Raw genomic sequence first — 22,500 nt, 5'->3', positions numbered from 1 at the left:
GCCATATTGCAGCACGAACCTAGTAAATGCTCTGTTGATATTCCAGAATACATTGAATAATAGGCTTTGCTTTTCCAGTCGTCGGAAACAGCACTCAACGTAATACTTTTGGCGCGTGATTAAAAAGTTTACCAAATTCGAGAAAAAAAACAATCATGGAGTTAAACTTTGACATCCGGTTTATCTTACATTTCCTGCTAATTCATTAAAAGCTGTCAACTGCACTGAGAGTTTGTGCCCTTCATTTTTTTTTTTTTAACCCAAGCGATAAGTGGCTTAACAGAAGTGGCCTTCATATCTGACAGAATTCCAGTGTGATAATCCCAAGTCAGTATTTCATAATAAAATATATAAACTTGACTCACTAGGATATATAAGTTCACATTTGTTAGATTCAGTGAATGTATCTCACTTACATATATCATTTCAAATTTGATAATATTCAAGTAGAATGTAGACGCAGTCAAAATCACTTCTCTTCAGAATCACATCTGGTAAATTCTGTCTTTATATTCTTATTGTAGGTGTTGGGAGCGACGAACTGGCCAACAGCTCTTATCTGGATCTCAATGGGCAGGTATCGATGGGTGCAAGTCATCACAGAAATCAATGTGTTGTCAATCTTGACTCCACCTTGTAAACTCCTGGGTTTACAAGATCTGAGAAGTAGTCAGATACTTCATCTTAACTCGAACATTCAGGGGAAGTGTATTTCTGGACCCCAAAAAACTTCTTGAGAGTTTGGGAAGTTGATTTAAGTGGAAGTGTTCTTAAAAGTGGTTTTCATGGTCGAACTGAATTCAAGTGAAATTGTGTATTGTGTTACAAGTTGGATTTATTGAAAGCAGTCATCAGATACTTCATCTTAACTCGAGCATTCAGGGAAAGTGCATTAAATTTTCTGGACCCTAAAATAACTTCTTGAGAGTTTGGGAAGTTGATTTAAGTGGAAGTGTTCTTAGAAGTGCTTTCGTGGTCGAATTGAAGTGAAATTGCGTATTGTGTTACAGGTTGGATTTATTGAGAGAATTAATCAGATTAAATTTTCTTTATATTGATTTAATGAGCATTTTCAGGAAAGTGAAATTTCTGTGTTAGGCCCCCAAAACTTTATATTGACTTGAGCATTTAGGGAAAGTTGTTTCTGGATTAGAATTTCTTGAGAGTTAGAACTGGTTGATTTAAGTGGAAGGTTTCTAAAAAGTGCTTTCTTGGTCGAACTGAATTCAAGTGAAATTGTGTATTGTGTTACAAGTTGGATTTATTGAGAGAATTAACCAGACTTCATATTGACTCGAGCATTCAGGGAAAGTGTATTTCTGGACGGCCCCCAAAAAAACTTCTTGAGAGTTTGGGAAGTTGATTTAAGTGGAAACTTTCTAAAAAGTGCTTTCTTGGTCGAACTGAATCAAGTGAAATTGTGTATTGTGTTACAAGTTGGATCAATTGAGAGGAGTAATCAGACTTCATATTGACTAGAGCATTTAGGAAAATTGCAGCTTTGAACTTCAAAAACTTCTTCAGAGATTAGGAATTTGATTTAAGTGGACGTTTTCATGGAAATATTTCCTTGGTCGACTTGAATTGAAGCGAAATTGAATGATGTGTTCCGAGTTGGATCTAATGAGCAATCGGAGCGTCCTGAGTGACGAACTTATTCTGAGATGAACAGTGGATAAATAAACTTCTGAAGAAGACAGGAAGTTGATTCAAAAGAGAAGTTTTCTCAAAAGGCCTCCATCTGAAAGGAAAGTTTCCATCGTTAACTGAAGTTAAGGTAAGTAGGGTAAATGGGATCTAATCTCTGATTTTTTTATCGGCAAATTTAGCCTAAAAAGATGCACAACGGATAAATGAGCTCCTAAGGAAGATTGGAAGTTGCCTCAAGAGTTTCCTAGGAGGATCTCTATAGACAAAAATACTTCTTTTGCCAACTGAAGTGAAGTGAAGCGTTCTATTTCGAATCCAATGGGTGACAGACACTTCATATTGGCAGATTTATCATGAAATGAGCCATAGTGAACAATTAAACTTTTAAATGATGCAGGAAACTGTTGCAAGCAGAATGTCTTCTAAGAAGGTCTCTGTTGAAAAGAAATAGGTTTCTTTTGATTGAAGTAAAGTGAAGTGAAGTGAATGGAAAAATTAATGTGCCATCAGATACTTCTTGAAAAGATGCACACTGAGTTTACACTTCTGAAGTGAATGAGGATTTCCTTGAAGTAGAAGTAATTGGAAAGAAGTAAGTGCCTCACTTGTCAATTAAAGTGAGGTGAAGTAAAGAAATTTGAAAGATAGTTTAGGAGATAATAATATTTCCCCTGACGTGTGTCAAGTAAAGTAAATTTTCCAGAAGTAAAAGTCAGTACATGATTTCAGAGACAAACAAACTGGATTTTCTCTCACGTCAAATCTGGAAATCTCTACCACCTTCCGTGTTTCAAGAATCATGTGATTAATGGATGTATATAAGTGATGGGGGTGTCATTAGAAAAATTAATAACAAATAAAATAATAGAAAATCATTCGAGGTTTTTTGTCAAAGTAATAACTTACTGTTTTGTATTCATGGTTTTTCTTACATTTTTAAATAAATAAAATAAAATAAAAAGCTGCCGAGGCTAGAGGGCTGTAATTTGGTATGTTTGATGATTGGAGGGTGGATGATCAACAAACCAATTTGCAGCCCTCTAGCCTCGGTAGTTCTGAAGATCTGAGGGCGGACAGAAAAAAGTGCGGACGGACAGACAAAGCCGTCACAATAGTCTTCTTTTACAGAAAACTAAAATCAGTAATCTATCTATTTTTAAAGTGAGTTTTTGCAAATACATTTTTTTCCATTTTCGTACCATGAAGTGAAACCATGACAAAAAAATGGCACCATAAAAAAAGAGAAGAAATTCAATGTTACACGCACAGCGAGACGAACGTGGATTGAAAAAAAAGCCGTTCTTGAAAACATTGACGGCAAGAAGCACCTGGGAATTATTTCAACGGAAACGCCAGAGCATGTTTTTCAAAAGGTTGAGTCTGTGACACGGGAAAATATAGAGGAAACAAAATGGAATCATGGAGCATGTCTGAAGGCCACTGCTGGCGTGAATAATCACAGGAAAAGCAACGTTTTTTTTTTTGAGATTTAAATTTCCATATTCCATTTTGACCTTTTTTGTGTGTCGAGATGGAGAATATTTATTGAAACGTGGATCTTTTCATTAAAAAAAAAGTGCAGGGATGGGGAAAAAGCGTCGTAGAAACACCGGGTAAATAGAAAATGTAAATAAACATTATAATGAGGAAAACAGAGAAAAAATATTTTTTTTCGAGTTATTCCAACAGAAACATATCATGTAAAAATAATATACTAGGAAAAATATGCTTTAGACCGGAGGGGAGCCATGTGAACTACGATTGAATTATTCTATTACTCTTTGAATAACAGATAATTTTGTACCTGTGACATAGAAATTAAGATGTAACCTCATAGGAATATTATAATTTCAGTGTCTAAAAGAGCCATAATGATTTTAATCACTTCTTACAATCAACACCAAACTGTACCCACATACATTCAGTATTATAAAGAAATTTTATATTTTTGTCGTCCCAGATCTCTGTGAATTAATCTGAAAATATAAGAAAGATGTTATAAAATAGAAAGACTTTTCTCTAAATGAAAAAAAAATTGTGAATCTTCTACACAACATTATTATTATATGTGACGTTCATTTTGCTGGATGTTGAATGTTCCGATGTGTTCTGATGTATTCATAAAATGTTTTTCTGTGTTGCCAAAGGGTAAATGGGATGACTGTTTTCAATTTTCTAAAGCATAACTGGTTTTTAATGTAATGTATAAGTGTTCTGCCAAAGACTATATTATAAACTGACTGTAATAAAAAAAATACGTGGAATATTAACGACTGCGTATATCGTTGTCTACTCGTATATACGCATATGATTATGAATATGTTTATGTTGATGTTGATATGTTTATGTACAGGCACCAACATACAGATCTCCATTCATGCATATATATATATATATATATATATATATATATATATATATATATATATATATATATATATATATATATATATATATATATATATATACATATATATGGTTATGATCCTGCCTTTGGAATCAATGAATTTTAACTCTCTCTCTCTCTCTCTCTCTCTCTCTCTCTCTCTCTCTCTCTCTCTCTCTCTCTCTCTCTCTCTCTCTCTCTCATGTATGTATGGGTGTACGTGAGCGTATAGAACAAAAAACGGTAATCAAGTGCAAGTGATAAAAACTAATATGGAAATTAATGCAATATATATATACACACATATATATATACATAATTTTCTAATGAATAACGTCAATACATTTTCATTTATAACACCATTCCCCTTTGTACTGAAATTCGTAATATCATAGAATTCTATTTTTATATAATTATCAAAAATTCCGAAATTGTAGTATCTAGAACAAATAGCAGGCCCAGAATATTCAACTGAAAATGTCCTAACCCTTGTAATGTCAAATGGATCAGTAATTATATGTTTTAACATCAAATTCGCGAGTGTTTGACATTTATATTCATAGGATACGCCAAAATGTAAATGAGTAATATGATCGTTTCCAAAATTTTACCCCCAAAAATATTCAGGCATGGAAAGGATACAATTATTACTTGCATTTTTTGCGAAAAGGATATTCTATTTCAGTGTCCCGTTTAGCTTATTTCATGTTTAACAGAACTTTTTTTTTATCTGTCATATAATTGTTTGAATAAAAGTTATTTTAAATTTGAATTAACTTGTCAATATAACGAAAATGAAAATTCAAATTTGGAGAATCGTCAGTACATGAGCTTGTCCTAAATATTTTGGAATATATTTTGTTCAGTCACATCATATATATATATATATATATATATATATATATATATATATATATATATATATATATATATATATATATATATATATATATATATATATATATATATATATATATATATATATATATATATATATATATATATATATATATATATATATATATATATATATATATATATATATATATATATATATATATATATTTCAACTGCTTCGAGAACTCTCTATCATTTCTATAATAAAACGGATGTTTGTGTTTAAATTTGCTAATATAATTGAATAAAAATTTAAGTTCAGATTTACACTTCATTGTCAGATCTCGACTTCAGGTAGATAATTCAATTTTACTACAGTTTGAACTTCAGTAATTAGCGGTTCCGTTTTTGATTTTCGTTTAGTTGATCATAATGTTTTTCCCAAGAAATTATGTAACTTCGTTTCAATAACTTTTCCAAAGTAGAAACTTTTCTTTGTATAACTTTCGTAAAGTTAGCAACATCTTTCACACACTTTTAGTTTTCTGTAAAAGAAAACTTTTGCCGCCGGCTCTGTCTGTCCGTCCGCACTGTTTTTGTAAGCCCTCAGATCTTAAAACCTGCTGAGGCTAGAAGGCTGCAAATTGGTATGTTGATCATCCACCCTCCATTCATCAAACATACCAAACTGCAGCCCTTTAGCTTCAGTAGTTTTTATTTTATTTAAGGTTAAAGTTACCCATAATCATGCGTCTGGCAACAATGTTGCCCAGGCCGTGGTTAAGGTTTCATGGGCAGTGGCTCATACAGCATTAGATCGAGACCACAGAAAGATAGATTTATTTTCGGTGGCCTTGCTTATACGCTGTACAGAAAACTCGATTGCTCCGAAGAAACTTCGGCAATACCTTCGATCAAAGTTCATCGTTTGAACATTAATAATGAACAAACTCACAGTTTTCATTATTTACTTTTAGAGTAAAAAGTTTAACCTTACACCTTACAGAAGCAAAAATAATTTTTTTTAACAAAAAATTAACCTTACATCTTACAGAAGTAAAAATATTTTTTTTCCTCTTTATACTAAAGTTCACACGTACTACCTCACCATTACTAAAAACTGTTCTGCTTCTTTTTATTAAGAAAACAAATGCTTTATTTGTTTAACTAAGTTTTATATGTACTTTCCCAACATAACTGAAGTTTATTTTGCCTTTTTACTATTAAAACAAATACTTGCTTTTATTAAACTTTATACCTATTTCCCACCACTGATAAAGAAAGTATTGCTTTATTTTAGTCAGAAAACAATTAGTTTTTTTTTCTAACTGTGCAAGACCTCTCCCACCATTAATGGAAAAAATACATATATTTTTTTATTGTACTAAGAACACAAGTATTTTTCTATATACTAAATTCACACAAATTTTCCCACCATTACTTAAAACAAGTAAAAAATGCAATCGAGTTTTCTGTACAGCGTATAATCAAGGCCACCGAAAATAGATTTATATTCCGGTGGTCTCGGTATAACGCTGTATGAGCCGCTGCCCATGAAACTTTAACAACGACCTGATGGTGGCCTGGCCTATATCGTTCCTGAAGCACGATTATGGTTAACTTTAACCTTAAATAAAATAAAAACTACTGAGGCTAGAGGGCTGCAATTTGGTATGTATGATGATTGGAGGGTGGATGATCAACATACCAATTTGCAGCCCTCTAGTCTCCGTAGATTTTAAGATCTGAGGACGGACAGAAAAAGTGCGGACAGAAAAAAGTGCTGACAGAAAACAGTGCGGACAGAATAAAGTGCCGACGGACAGACAAAGCCGGCACAGTAGTTTTCTTTTACAGAAAACTAAAAGTATTGCCCAGTTTTGTTCTCAACGTTTTCAGTGTAATCAGAATAAGCCATTACTGTGTTTTACAGCAGACAATTACAAACATCAATGAGAGCCAAATCTGAGTTACAGTCAAAGAATAACACTGACTTCCGTTATTGTTGATTACATGCGTCGTAATGAGTTGGGAAACTCATTTCCTCTGCCCTCGATAGGGTTTTGAAGTGAGTAACATTTAGATGAGATGAGAGAGAGAGAGAGAGAGAGAGAGAGAGAGAGAGAGATGAACGTATATATGGTATCAGAAGACTGACAGAGAAGAGAGAGAGAGAGAGCATATTATTTTGTAGAAGGCCATCCCTACGTTACGTCACCAAATTTCAATAGAAACTGAATACAAAAATAATCCCTTGATCTGATAAAACACAGATCGCATCTCGCTGAGTTTCATCCAAAACAACATATTGGGTATTTAATTAAATGTGATCTAGAGTTAAAAAAAGGGGAGGCTGTGTTTTTAAATACACAAAACCAATAAAGTCTGTAATTAAATCCGTTCGTCTTGTTTTCCACGAAAGTGCAGGTGTCAGTGAATTTTTTATTTCGCGACGCCAGAGAAACCTAAATCTATCAGTTATTAACGTAAATGCTATTTATTATTAAGTTTTTATGAGTTGAACCATTTTTTTTATTATATATTCCATGTAAAAGGAAATTTTAACTCATTTCTAATTAAGATCTATTGATTTTTGTTAGCTTTTTTGAACACGAAGTTAAAAAAATAAATCAATTAATACTGGAATATAATCTTGCATTGTCAGTCAAAGTTTTCATATTTGCAATATATAACTGCAACATATTCAAGAAATTATGGCAAAGTAATACAAACAGATGATGAGACAAAATAATAAATAAAATCATGTTGTTTTTAGGATTTTCAAACATTATATATACCAATCACAACATATACATTCATATTCTCATACATTACTTATTAATACAATGTATTATTAAGTGTGTAACATTACTATGACCTATCCAGACGGTTTTTGCACAATTTTTCATTTTATTTTATTTTTTTTTATAGAGTTTTGCAGATTTACCATAAACTTCAGGCTTCTGGGTTGAAATATTCATTAACTATGTATAACAATAACGTATCTCCCTGTATAAATTCCCGAATGTATTTTTTCAGCATTGTACATAATATCAATATTTTCCTCGAGACGTGAATTTCAGAAAAAAAAATCGTTCCTAAAACTATATTATTGTAGATTTTGGAATTTAGTTTAGAAAATCTTTGAAGTGTCTGAAAGCTGTGTATTTGATGAGTGTATAAGGACTGAAATTATTCAGGTATTCTGTACAGATATGAAGCGGATTTATGTATATTTATGTATAACACATCCAATAAACTTTATGGACAAATGAATTTCGTTTTAATGCCTGGGGTGGGGGTGGATTTGTACAAAGATGCGTATATACATATACATGCAGACATACATGCACATATATGTATGTATATATATATATATATATATATATATATATATATATATATATATATATATATATATGTATGTATGTATATACATACATACATACATACATACATACATACATACATACATACACACACACATTATATATATATATATATATATATATATATATATATATATATATATATATATATATATATATATATATGGCTGAAGTTTCATGAACTTCCTTATTCTCTCTCTCTCTCTCTCTCTCTCTCTCTCTCTCTCTCTCTCTCTCTCTCTCTCTCTCTCTCTCTCTCTCTCTCTCTCGTTATCATCAATGTGCTTCCCCTACTGTGTAGGTCCATCTATTTCTCCATCCAGCTATCAAAGTAATAAGCAAAAAGGCTAGGGGGAATTAGCACCATTTACCCAACTGATGTAGATTTGAGGTCATTTGCCTCAATAATGAAATGTAAACAGGGGAACATTTTATTTAAAAATATCTAATTTTTTTTAACTGTCAAAAAGTAAATAAAAAAAAAAAACACTTAGGGTAGATAATCTTTTGTACTAGTTATGCCAAAAGCTAAATTGGATCTGAGTTTTTAATCTCATTATTTTAGCTGTGAATTTCAAATATACTGCTTTTGAATTAATCTGGGATAAATGGTGCTCTCTGTAATCCCTAAATCTCCTGTAACTTCTTTCAAATGAACACCATAATATTCTTTGAAATCTTAAATTTGAAGTCAGTGACCCCTGTGGGTTTGTTCCATTTGAATAGAGGTTCACCTCTGAATAATAATAATAATAATAATAATAATAATAATAATAATAATAATTATTATTATTATTATTATTATTATTATTACTATTATTATTATTATTAGTATTATGAAGATGCGGATGAAACCTATTCCTATGCAACAAGCCCAATAATAATAATAATAATAATAATAATAATAATAATAATAATAATAATAATAATAATAATAATGTGATCACAATCTGTGCTTCTGGCACGCAAAACCTTGAGAGCACACAGCATTTATTGAACAGTTACCAGATCTTAGCGTTACGTAAATAAAGTTAGTTAAACATTATAACATTAAAATATCATTTTCAATAAATCTGTTAGGATACAGAGGACGAGACTGATTGAATACGCTCGATTTCACTTCAGATTGAATGTTCAGACTTAAGCTGATTAATGTTTTGGAAGCAGGGATATTTACCCAATTGATATTGTGCTGGCTTACGGATTCTGCAATTCCGGAATGATAGAAAAGTAGTGGATGGTGTGATAAGATCGTATATTAGATAGTTTCCCCTGACTAGAGTGTGTTTGCTTCATTATCTTAGCTCTCTCTCTCTCTCTCTCTCTCTCTCTCTCTCTCTCTCTCTCTCTCTATATATATATATATATATATATATATATATATATATATGTGTGTGTGTGTGTGTGTGTGTGTGTGTTGTGTGTGTGTGTGTTTGTACATATATCTACATGTAATATTTAATTCATAAAAGATCCTGATCATTACATCCACAAAAATTATCCATTTTGCAGTTACTTACATTCAGAAATTTCTTTGACCTTTGTCATAAAGAATAAAAAAGTTAAAATAACTTACTAAAATTCTTTAGTCATCTCAGTGTCACGTTCTGGTAACCAATATGACAAAAAGAATAAAACAAAAAAATAAAACAAATAAAAAAGATGCTGAAATTGTGCTTTTCCCAGATAACGTCATACAAATTACCAAAAAAAAAAAAAATATGTAACTTCTTCAACGAGCACGATCTGATACTTCAGAAATGAATGGAAATTGTATTTTTTTATTTTTCTGAAAATAAAAGCCAGTACAATATTTTAGAGTCAAGTTCTCTTCTGAGAGGTTGACGTGATGATGACAATGACGAGGGCCTTAAGAGTTACTGAAGGGTGATTATTTTTAGCCTTGCAGAGGGGTAGAGCTGTCAGTGCACCTCACGTGGAGCACCGTAGGCATTACTCGAAAGTGCTGGCAGCTTTCTTTCCGTCCCTAAATTCAGCCACTTTTGTAGCCTTGTGCTTCTGTTACAACTGCCATTCTTCAATTTTGCTGTTCAACCTCTCTGGCTATTACTTTTTTCTCCTGGTTCTACCTTTAGATCATTGTATTATTTATTTTCTGGATCTATTTATCTTGCTGTCCAACCGCTCTAACTCCCTCTTTCCAATGGCTTAAGGACTGAATAGCCGAAAGGCCCTACCCAGTGGTTAGCTTGACAGCCTAAATTTCATTAAATCGATTTAAATCGTAATTATTCTTAGCAGAAAAAAAAAACAACATTTTTTTCCTCCTATTTGTAATGAAACATTGACACTCATGAGTTTTTTTTTTGTTACTTATTAAAGGTACTTTTTTTTACAGTATTCGAAACAAAACGGGGAAGTAAATATGAAATTGTAATTTGAACTAAATTAACCCTGTGATTATGTTTATCACAACAAAAAACTGTTTTCACTGTAAAATGGTTTTTGTAGTCTTACTACAAAAAAATGTTTTCACTAATAAAACTGTTTGAACTAAAAAATTATTTCGTCAAAAAACTGTTTTCACTACAAAGACTGTTTTCACTAAAATACAGTTTTCGCAAAAAAAACTGTTTTCACTAAAAAAAAACAATTTTCGCAAAAAAACCGTTTTCACTAATAAAATTGTTTTAACTAGGTAACTTATTTCGACAAAAACTGTTTTCACTACAAAGACTGTTTTCACTAAAAAAACAGTTTTCGTGGAAAAACTGTTTTCACAAAAAAAAAAACACTTTTCGCAGAAAAACTGTTTTCACTAAAAAAACAGTTTTCGCGGAAAAACTGTTTTCACTAAAAAAAACAATTCTTGCAAAAAAACTGTTTTCACTAATAAAACTGTTTTAACTAAAACACTCTTTTTAACAAAAAAAACTGTTTTCACTAAAATACAGTTTTTGCCTAAAAAACTTTTTTTTACTAAAAAAAGTTTTCACTGAAAAACCTCTTTCACCAAAATACAGTTTTCGCTGAAAAACGTATTTCACTAAAAAAATAATTTTCGCTAAAAACAGTTTTCACTATAAAAATATTCGCAAAAACCGTTTTCACCAATAAAACTGTTTTAACTAAACCACTCTTTTTAACTATAAAAAACTGTTTTCACTCAAATAACAAACATTCATAACTGCAAATTTTCTTTGAAATGAAACAGAAAAAAAAACAAGCATTTCCAAACCACTGGAAAAGTGATACGACACTTTTCTCGAAATAAAAACGAAAAAACAGTAAGTTTTCCAAATCAATAAAAAAAACATTTTTTTTTTTAAATTAAAACATGGAAAACTTTCCAAAACCATTAAAAAATGAAGTACTTTTCTTCGAAAGCCATTAAGAATCCCCAGAGAGAGAGAGAGAGAGAGAGAGAGAGAGATACTTCAATTTTATTCACAGAGCAGGAAAAAGGAGATGAGAGAGAGGGCCTTCAGTTTAATGCAAAAAAAGAAGAGAGAGAGAGAGAGAGAGAGAGAGAGAGAGAGAGAGAGAGAGAGAGAGAGAGAGAGAGAGAGATACTTCAATTTTATTCACAGAGCAGGAAAAAGAAGGTGAGAGAGAGGGCCTTCAGTTTAATGCAAAAAAAAAGAAGAGAGAGAGAGAGAGAGAGAGAGAGAGAGAGAGAGAGAGAGAGAGAGGTTCGCCCAAATCATCAGAATAATGTCCACAAAGGCGACGTGAGTGAGTGTGTGCGTGTTTGTGTTTGTGCGTTTGTCATCCAGTTCAGTGTCCACCTTTTGGTGCCTATACAGGGAACTGTCAAAGCCTCCAGCGAAGCGCAATGATTCAGAAAGGCGATCTCTCTATTCAGACGCAGATACTGGAAGTTGAGAGAGAGAGAGAGAGAGAGAGAGAGAGAGAGAGAGAGACTGGAGATCAAACAGTGAGAGAAAAAAGAAAAAGTGACAGAGAAACAGATGGAGAGAGACAGACGGCCAGAGAGAGAGAGAGAGAGAGAGAGAGAGAGAGAGAGAATGTAAGTTAGAACATTGTTAGATATCTTCCATTCTGGACTGAATGTTACGGGCTGCTTTGGGAGCAAGAGCCCGTGCCGGCAAGTTGCTGTCTCTAATTATACCGTACTATATTGTCCATCTAAAGTTTTACTCTTATTGCTTTTATTATTATCACGTTTATTTCTGGCCATGTTTCATTTGTTATTTTCTTTCCAATTCTTTTAGTATTTATTTATTTTATTCTTGTTTTTATCATTTTTCTTTTTGCATTTTTGAATTTATTCTTTTAATATATTCGGAGGTTTTCACAATAGATTCACATTCAGATTAATTTTCATAGCGAATATATAATATATATATATATATATATATATATATATATATATATATATATATATATATATATATATATGTATGTATATAAACTCACTAGGGTACAAACTAAAGCAAAAAGACATAACAAATAGTTCCCTTTCGCCCAAATTCAACAAGAGACACCAGGTGGCGCCCTTGACTTTATATTGTTTACTGTACCGAGTTGATGATTTAACTTTAGGATTTTCCACAGAGAGAGAGAGAGAGAGAGAGAGAGAGAGAGAGAGAGAGAGAGAGAGAGAGAGAGAGAGAGGAATAAGCTTACAGGGAATAGTTTTTTTTTTGTCATGGGAATTTTAAAACCTACTCTTTGAGTGTTATGTATAAAATGTCACATGTATATGTATATGTATGTATGTATGTATGTATATATGTATGTGTGTGTATGTTTGTGTGTGTGTGTAGGTTACAGACTGACACAAATGTGTACACGGAACTCACCAAAGTGCCTGTAAAATAAAAACTTAAAATGTTTGAAATTTTCACCAAATTAGCATGGAAAACCTTCCCGTGATCTCTGACCCATATCTCGCTGTGTGAGTTTTTTCGCGACATTCAATCGCTGTGGGATTCGCAATTGCTGTGGAACCTAAAGTCGATAAAACATTCCGTGACACGGAAGGACACAACCGACAACAAATTATTATCCTTCGCTCCAAGACAGGGGGTTGTAGGGGCGCGGGGGGGGCCGCGACCCCTGCTTATAACGACATCTGACGCGGGGGACTTTGTCAGCCTCATCTCCTCATACCAGACGAGAAATGGGGTCGGAATTCTTTTTTGTCTGGATCATAAGTCATCTTTTTCCTTCTCCTTTCCGTTTCACTCTGAGGGAGAATATTAGATCCCTGAAGGAAGCAGGTAATAGTTATCTTTGATTCCTTTAACTGAATAAAACATTTCGCCTTGTATTCTGATCATTTATTTATACATTCATCGATTTATTTGCTAATTTTTCTAATGCGGTCAATAGCAGTCCTTGATCCATTTAATTCGTTGAGAAAATTCACCCTTGTATTTTGATCATTTATTTATATTTTTAAATAATTATCTGTTAATATACTTTTTATCTTTCATCTTAACTGATAACTGATCTATATTTTGTATGTATATATATATATATATATATATATATATATATATATATATATATACATATATATATATATATATATATATATATATATATATATATATATATATATATATATATATATATAATAATTATGTACACTCTAATCGCTGATTCATAAGCACTTAACCGAAGTGTATTTAATTTTCATTCAGAAGCTTAATTAAAATTACGTGGGACGATTAACTGGAATTCTGTTACCTTGCTCTACCCACGTACCTTTGCCAATTAGGTCAAACAAAGCTTTGAAGTACACATAGTGAAACGGATAATGTCGACAGCTGAAAACTGGTATTACAAAATATATGTTTATTGTATAACCACGCGGATTAATTAAATAAACTTATTGAAAAGTAGTTTCAACAAATGTAAAATGAATGTTAATGTGTAGGCTTCATATGACAGAAGTGAAAATTTTTTTTCAATAACTTTTTATGTAATTCTGATTAACTTAACATTAACGTATTTCAGTTGTTGCTTGTTAGATTAAAGTTATTGAATGCCTTATGGTTATTGGACACTTTATGTGAAAGAGAACTGAACTTAAATTAAACATTCATTGGCAATATTTTGTGTATGGATTACACTGGTCTTAAGTGTGTGCAGATATCATATTACAATAATCCCAATACAGCTATTAAATTATTGTTTCATAACAATATTTAAAATACATTTGAGCCAACCACAATGTTTTCTCATATCCATTGCACTTGCTTTGAAAAACATTGTTGTATAGCAAACATTTAAAATACATTTGAGCCAACCACAATGTTTTCTCCTATCCATTGCACTTGCTTTGAAAAATATTGTCTTATAATAAAAACTTTAAATATAATTAAATAGTGACAATCTTTTCTCATATCCATTACATTTGCTTTGAAAAATATTTTCGTAACAAAAACTTTAAATATAATTGAACCAGTGGCAATGTTTTCTCATATCCATGATACTTACGTTGAAAAATATTGCTGTACAACAAACATTTGAAATGTAATTGAACACATTGCAATATTTTTTCATAACAATTACACTTGCTTTGAAAAATATTGTTTTACAACAAACATTAACACGTAATTGAGCACATTACAATGTTTTCTCATATGCCTGACACTTGCTCTGAAAAATATTGCTGTGCAACAAACATTTAAAATTTAATTGAACTCATTACAATGTTTTTTTTCATAACAGTTATACTTGCTTTTGTAAATAAACTCCATTTGTTGCATTTTAGTGGAGCCTACCAGATGCTAAACCATTTCATTTAATACTGGTTTTAGAGTCACTCCTAGAAACATAATTACCAGGAGAAAAGGGAAAGGATTATCCAGACTGACACAAGAATCCCTAACTAGTTTCCAGACTGTCGACTGACAATCAATGTCGACAGGAAACTGCCTGAATAAAGCAGGGGAATTTTAGAAGCTTGTTCCTCACCTACCTAGGGACATTCTCCATGTTCCTTTCTCTGTCATGTTCTGAGATGCTTCCAGAGAGTAAGTGCAATTCTCAGTTGACCCTAAGTATCAAGTCAGGAATTACTGGTAGAGTGACTACCAATAATTCTTGTAATTTATTAAGAGAGAATTATGTGTAATTTTAAGTTGACCTACAGTATCAAGACAGCGATTTCTCTGTTAGTATTTAGCCTTCATCACCAAAATTTCCAAAATAGCTTTCCTGGGTCATACAGTGACCCAGTTTTCCCAGTTAGTATCTAGCTTCCAACACCAAAATTTCCAGAATGGCTTTCCTGGGTCATACAGTGGCCCAATTTTTTCTGTTAGTATTTTCCTTTTCAGCACCAAAATTTCAAAAAAATTGTTTTCTAGGGTCACACAACTACCAAGATAGGTCAAGAGGCCAGGGAAAGTTCAATTGGTCATAAATGAAGATTTCAGGAATGATTATACTTCATTTATCTTCCTATGTATATTTTCAATCATTTCTTATACAGATTTCTCTGTCATTTGATGTTAAATTTCTCTGATATTATTTTTAGACCCTGACTCCTTTGGAATGTTGGATGGTAGGCCTAAACTAAACAGAGAGAGAGAGAGAGAGAGGAAATTTTCTTACCAGGAAGACTTAGGAATAAAATTGCACATAATTATCTCTTAATAAATTATAAGATTTACTGGTAGTTACTCTATCCAGTAATTCCTGACTTGATACTTAGGGTCAACTGAGAGAGAGAGAGAGAGAGAGAGAGAGAGAGAGAGAGAGAGAGAGAGAGAGAGAGGGCATCTCACAAACATTATAGAAGGAAATTCTTTTGCGTTCCTATATTAACATCCACTGTTATCTATCAACTTCATATGACTAAGCAGAATTCACTTACGTGAAAATTCCTCTTTTATGGACCACGAAAACGGCACTAATTTCATTTAGTGCCCTTCGCTCTTGGGGTATTTATGGCCCAGCGGGATAATTGGCTCCCAAACCTTGTTAGCATTGGTTATTAAAGCGGGTACACTTTACTTACTGGGCAAGAAGCTTTCGGGCCAATAGGCTTGTCTGGTCTTGTGGTGGGTAAGTTGCTGCAGTAGTAGTAATAATAATAATAATAATAATAATAATAATAATAATAATAATAATAATAATAATAATAATAAATGATTTAACTAATTTGCTGATGTAATAATAATAATAATAATAATAATAATAATAATAATAAACTAATAATAATAATAATAATAATGATAAATAATTTAATTAATTTGCTGATGTAATAATGATAATAATAATAATAATAATAATAATAATAATAATAATAATAATAATAATAATAATAATAATAATAATAATAATAATAATAATAATAATAATAATAATAATAATAACAGCCTTCATTTCAGCTTAAAACCATCTGCAGAGATGTCCAAGATAGATATACATAATAATAATAATAATAATAATAATAATAATAATAATAATAATAATAATAATAATAATAATAATAATAATAATAAGTAACACGTAGTTGATAAAGTGAGCTAATTAGTCTGAAAATATATATAAAAGGAAGTCTAATATTTTTCCTTTAGTAACTCAGTTGAGCTATACACATACCTCCCACTTGCTTGCAAGCCTAAAATATTCCCGGAATATTATGTTCTTTGAATTAGTACGGACAGAAAATAACTTATTTTTTTTAATCTGGTTAGATGTTTTTTTTAATGTAATGGACGCGACTTCATCTTTATCAAATCAGATTTTATTATTTTTAGTTTTCTGTAAGAAAACTATTGTGCCGGCTTTGTCTGTCCGGCCGCATTTTTTTCTGTCTGCAACTTTTTCTGTCTGCAATTTTTCTGTCTGCACTTTTTCTGTTCGCACTTTTTCTGTCCGCACTTTTTCTGTCCGCACTTTTTTCTGTCTGCACTTTTTCTGTCCTCACTTTTTCTGTCCGCACTTTTTTCTGTCCGCGCTTTTCTGTCTACACTTTTTTTCTGTCTGACCTTTTCCTGTCCGCACTTTTCTGTCCTCAATTTTTTCTGTCAGCACTTTTTTCTGTCCGCACATTTTCTGTCCTCATTTTTTCTGTCCGCACTTTTTCTGTCCGCACTTTTTTCTGTCCTCACTTTTTCTGTCAGCACTTTTTTCTGTCCGCACTTTTTCTATCCAACCTCAGATCATAAAAACTACTGAGGCTAGAGGGCTGTAAATTGGTATGTTGATCATCCACCCTCCAATCATTAAACATACCAAATTGCAGCCCTCTAGCCTCAATAGGTTTTGTTTTATATAAGCTTAAAGTTAGCCATAATCGTGCTTCTGGCAACGATATAGGACAGGCCACCACCGGGCCGTAATTAAAGTTTCATGAGCTGCGGCTCTTACAGCATTATACCGATACCACCGAAAGATAGATCTCTATATTTTAGTTGGCCTTGATTATATGCTGTACAGACAACTTGATTGCGCCGAAGAAACTCCTGCGCATTTTTTACTTTTTTATTTTTCCTGGTTCGAGGAGATAATTTTTTTTACAATTTTATTTGTTCGCTTGTATTATTTTTTTTTAAATATGTTTAATTATGATGGAATTTTAGCATATCCTATTGTTAACATCGTTTGAAATTAGGATTATGTTTTTATAAAAGGTAATTCTTCAGCGCTTATTGTCACTGACATAAATAAAGAAGTAATGAAAATATATATTTTTTTCTCTTAAATACAGAGTTGAATTACTGATAAAAATGAGTATATAATGAGGTCATTCTCGACAAGAAACAAGCAAATAAAATCCGCCGAAGTTTCTTCGGCGCAATCGAGTTTTCTGTACAGCCGCCACAGCGTATAATCAAGGCCACCGAAAATGGATCAATGGATCTATCTTCCGGTGGTCTCGGTATAATGCTGTACGAGCCGCGGCCCATGAAACTTTAACCACGGCCCGGTGGTGGACTATTCTAAATCGTTGCCAGAAGCATGATTATAGCTACCTTTCACTCAGATTAAAATAAAACCACTGAGGCTAGGGGCTGGTTCTATGTTTGATGATTGGAGGTGGATGATCAACATACCAATTCAGCCCTCTAGCCTTAGTAGTTTTAAGGTCTGAGGGCGGACAGAAAAAGTGCGGACGGACAGACAAAATCGACACGATAGTTTTATTCTACAGAAAACTAAAAACGTATAAACATAATTCAACAAATGATAAATAAATACGTATAAAAAGATAATGTTGATATTACCCAAACAGCAAATTCAAAATGAGAGAACACTATTATACAAACTCAGATAGCCCGTAGGAACTAGGTTCTATCTTTAGGACTGACGTCGTCCAGCCCGATTCATTAATAATTTGAAGGATACTGAATTAATTATTTGGGTAAAGGGAAATATCCGAGCTATTAATAAGCCGAATATATATCAATATATAGGAGTATTTGAAGAAAATGTTTTGACCTCTCTCTCTCTCTCTCTCTCTCTCTCTCTCTCTCTCTCTCTCTCTCTCTCTCTCTCTCTCTCTCTCTCTCAGAATTAGTGTAAAATAATATATTTTTGAGAATTATTAATCGCATTGTCCTTTGAATACAGTTATGTCCAAAGTCGGTTGTCGAGTGTCTACTTGGAATAATCTCTCTCTCTCTCTCTCTCTCTCTCTCTCTCTCTCTCTCTCTCTCTCTCTCTCTCTCTCTCTCTCTCTCTCTCCGTTATAAGACTCAGGTTTCCTTCAGTATGTTTCAAGAAGTTTCTTTAGATAATAGGACTCAAATTTGCATTTGTTCTGACTCTCTTTAATACTGCTTCTTCTTCTCCCTCTTCTTCTTCTTCTTCTTCTTCTTCTTCTTCTTCTTCTTCTTCTTCTTCTTCTTCAATAAGTCTCAAGAAAGTTTTTAAGATAATATATGATTCTAATTTGCATTAGTTCTGACTCTCTTCAATACTTCTTCTTCTTCTTCTTCTTCTTCTTCTTCTTCTTCTTCTTCTTCTTCTTCTTCTTCTTCTTCTTCTTCTTCTTCTTGTGATATATATCAACGATTCCTTTCATGTAGCAGATCTTATGCCCTGTAAGTTTTCAATGTCGATTTTATATTAATAATTCTCACAAATTATGATCAAAATTCACTTAACTTCTGAAAAAAAGTATGTCATAGGAGTTCTGGAATAAAAGGTGGATCGTCAGGTGAAAAATGAGAAATAAACCCAGAAACCTGGAGGAAAAGTTGACGTAAAAACGAAAATTTCAATTGTTTTGTCTGTGTTCGTATGTCTGTCACGGGGTAGGGGTTTGATTCCGAGTTAAAACCCTTTCTGGAGTGACACAGAGGCCGTGTACAAAATGTTGTCTGGGTCTGTCAAGCGGTTCGGATTTCTGTAGTGGACAAACAAATATACAAACATTCACTTTCAAATATCTAGACATTCAGCTTTGTTACGGAGGCGGACGGAGCCCGCTGCACTCAGCTGCCATCTGGTGGCAGAATCCTTCCGTCGAAATTCTTTTTATACCTCGATGGCTCTAATGCAGCTTCCGGGAACGGAGAGCAAACCTTATTCAGCGCCGCGTCTGAATGCTTCAGAAGTACTAACATCTTTAGCGTGTACAAAGAGAGAGAGAGAGAGAGAGAGAGAGAGAGAGAGAGAGAGAGAGAGAGTGAGAGAGAGAGGGAAGTCTATAACGAGTATCTCATTGATTCAGCTACACACTGACAGAGAGACACATGAAGAAAGAGAGAGAGAGAGAGAGAGAGAGAGAGAGAGTTGTAAGACGTATTTTTCTTTATTTTTTCCTTTATTTTCTTTATCAACATAGATATTTTTTTGTACTAGGCTAGATTTAAAAATGGCTTTTGTTTTGTCATAACAATGCTTGATTCTCTTCCTTTGCCTGACTATGAATGAATGGATGAATGAATGGATGGATGGAAGAATGAATGAATAAATTAATGGATGGGTGATGAATGAATGGACGGATGGATGGATGAATAAATGAATAAATGGATGAATGAATAAATAAATAAATGAACGGGTGAATGAATAAATGAATGAACGGATGGATGAATGAATAAATAAATAAATGAACGGATGAATGAATAAATGAATGAATGGATGAATGAATTAATTAATTAATAGATGGATGAATGAACGAAATAAAAAATTAATTAATTCCTGGATGAACTGTAAACCCCAAAAAATGTTAAATCAACTATGGCAATTTATAAGCAACAATAATGTTAACTTATTTTGATGATTATTTTTAGCTTTTGGCTTTTAAAGACTCGTTCTCTCTCTCTCTCTCTCTCTCTCTCTCTCTCTCTCTCTCTCTCTCTCTCTCTCTCTCTCTCTTCATTTCACTACCCATCAGACTGCAACTGAATTTATAAGGAATACATTACTGATTTAAGTCTCTCTCTCTCTCTCTCTCTCTCTCTCTCTTCCAGTCAGTTTGTATCAGAACCTATAAGGTGTATATTAAAGACGTCTCTCTCTCTCTCTCTCTCTCTCTCTCTCTCTCTCTCTCTCTCTCTCTCTTACACCCAATATTCATTGCTCTCTCTTCAAGTCTGTAGCTGAATCCATAATCATCTTCGTATCTACGTTACAGATGTATCTCTCTCTCTCTCTCTCTCTCTCTCTCTCTCTCTCTCTCTCTCTCTCTCTCTGTCGGTGCGTAGCTGAAATCCATAAGTACCCTTAAGAAATCCCCTTTACTTTTATTCCTCCACCACAGAAACGGACCTCACTAACAAAAAGCGATAAGAGGAAGTCCTCATTTGGAGACTCAGAATAGAACCCTTTCGAGTATATATTCTTTTGTAACCTCAGGAGTTCTAGAAACTCCTTGGGATCGGATAAAGAGAGAGAGAGAGAGAGAGAGAGAGAGAGAGAGAGAGAGAGAGAGAGAGAGAGAGAGAGAGAGAGATGGATAAATATTTCTGCTTTTAGAGTTACTTTTCCTATCATGCTTTGTACTATATATATATACCAGAGTTGCTGGTTCATGATCATCTGTTTCTTGTAGCTCTCTCTCTCTCTCTCTCTCTCTCTCTCTCTCTCTCTCTCTCTCTCTCTCTGCTTCACAAATGACTTTCCTCCGTGTAAGCAGCTCTGGAGGTCAGAGATGCAGTTTCATCACAAAATATCCACTACCCTATTTTTTCCTCTCTCACCTGAGAGCCCCTTCCTTTCCCATCAAGACATACCCTCTTTTACCTTTCTCCCTCTTTTATCCTTTTCTCCGTCTTTTGCCTTTCTCCCTGTTTTATCCTTTTTCTCTGTCTTTTACCTTTCTCCCACTTTTATCCTTTTCTTTTACCTTTCTCCCTCTTTTATCCTTTTCCCCCCTCTTTTACCTTTCTCCCTCTTTTATCCTTTTCCCCTCTTTTACCTTTCTCCCTCTTTTACCTTTTCTCCCTCTTTTTATCCTTTTCCCCACTCCTCTTTTTTTATCCTTTCCCCCCCTCTTTTACCTTTCTCCCTCACGATGATGGGAATAAACAGCACGACAAAGTTGCTACTTGGAATATTTAATGTTGGCTGCGATTAGGGTGAATGTACAGTATTTGGGGAAATGAAGATGTGAAATTATTTTTTCATAAACATTTTTTCTTTGAAAAAATGTTTTCCTAAACATTTACGTTTGTGATTAGATGAATAATACAGCATTATGTAAATTCTGTGAATGTGTGAGTTTTTTTTTTAAGTAAATGTTCTTTAAACATTTACAGATGTGATTAGGTGAATGTACAGTATTGGGTAAATGTGGAAGAGAATTTTGTGTTTTCTGATAAATGTTTTGTTTTGATTAAAACGTTTTCCTAAACATTTCTAAATGTGAATAGATGAGTATTTCAGTAAAGGGCAAATGTAACGGGGAAGCTTATTTTACATAGTAATATATTTTTCTATATAGTTGTGGATTTTTTTACACAATAATAATAATAATAATAATAATAATAATAATAATAATAATAATAATAATAATAATAATAATAATAATAATAATAATAATAATAATAATAATAATAAAAATAAAATAATAATAATAATAATAATAATAATAATAATAATAATAATAATAATAATAATAATAATAATAAAAATAATAATAATAATAATGATAATAATAAAAATAAAAATAATAATAAAAATAATAATAATAATAATAATAATAATAATAAAATAATAATAATAATAATAATAATAATAATAATAATAATAATAATAATAATAATAATAATAATAATAATAATAATAAACTAAGAAAGTTAAAAAAAAAAACTCATAAGACCTTTATCTCTGTGATAAAAT

At 32.3% G+C, this 22,500-nt stretch overlaps 2 protein-coding genes across 3 annotated transcripts in view; one reads left to right on the top strand and one right to left on the bottom strand.

The window, feature by feature from the left end:
- The window catches only part of LOC136831582 (galanin receptor 2a-like), a 16,311-nt gene extending 13,700 nt beyond the window's left edge, over positions 1 to 2,611 (top strand). Inside the window, exon 9 of one of the 2 annotated variants that reach the window (XM_067092203.1) lies at positions 525 to 2,611. In XM_067092203.1, coding sequence (XP_066948304.1) covers positions 525 to 640 — 116 coding nt within the window. In that variant the 3' untranslated portion in view covers positions 641 to 2,611. The remainder of the gene's footprint in view (positions 1 to 524) is intronic. The other variant, XM_067092204.1, reaches the window with a different exon arrangement.
- Positions 2,612 to 19,126: 16,515 nt separating this feature from the next.
- The window catches only part of LOC136831157 (uncharacterized), a 25,801-nt gene continuing 22,427 nt past the window's right edge, over positions 19,127 to 22,500 (bottom strand). Inside the window, exon 3 of the mRNA XM_067091113.1 lies at positions 19,127 to 19,254. Coding sequence (XP_066947214.1) covers positions 19,127 to 19,254 — 128 coding nt within the window. The remainder of the gene's footprint in view (positions 19,255 to 22,500) is intronic.

Source organism: Macrobrachium rosenbergii, chromosome 48, assembly GCF_040412425.1.
Source record: "Macrobrachium rosenbergii isolate ZJJX-2024 chromosome 48, ASM4041242v1, whole genome shotgun sequence".
Lineage (NCBI taxonomy): Eukaryota > Metazoa > Arthropoda > Malacostraca > Decapoda > Palaemonidae > Macrobrachium > Macrobrachium rosenbergii.
Note: the sequence above shows the minus strand (reverse complement) of the source record. Positions and strands in the feature narration are given on the sequence as shown.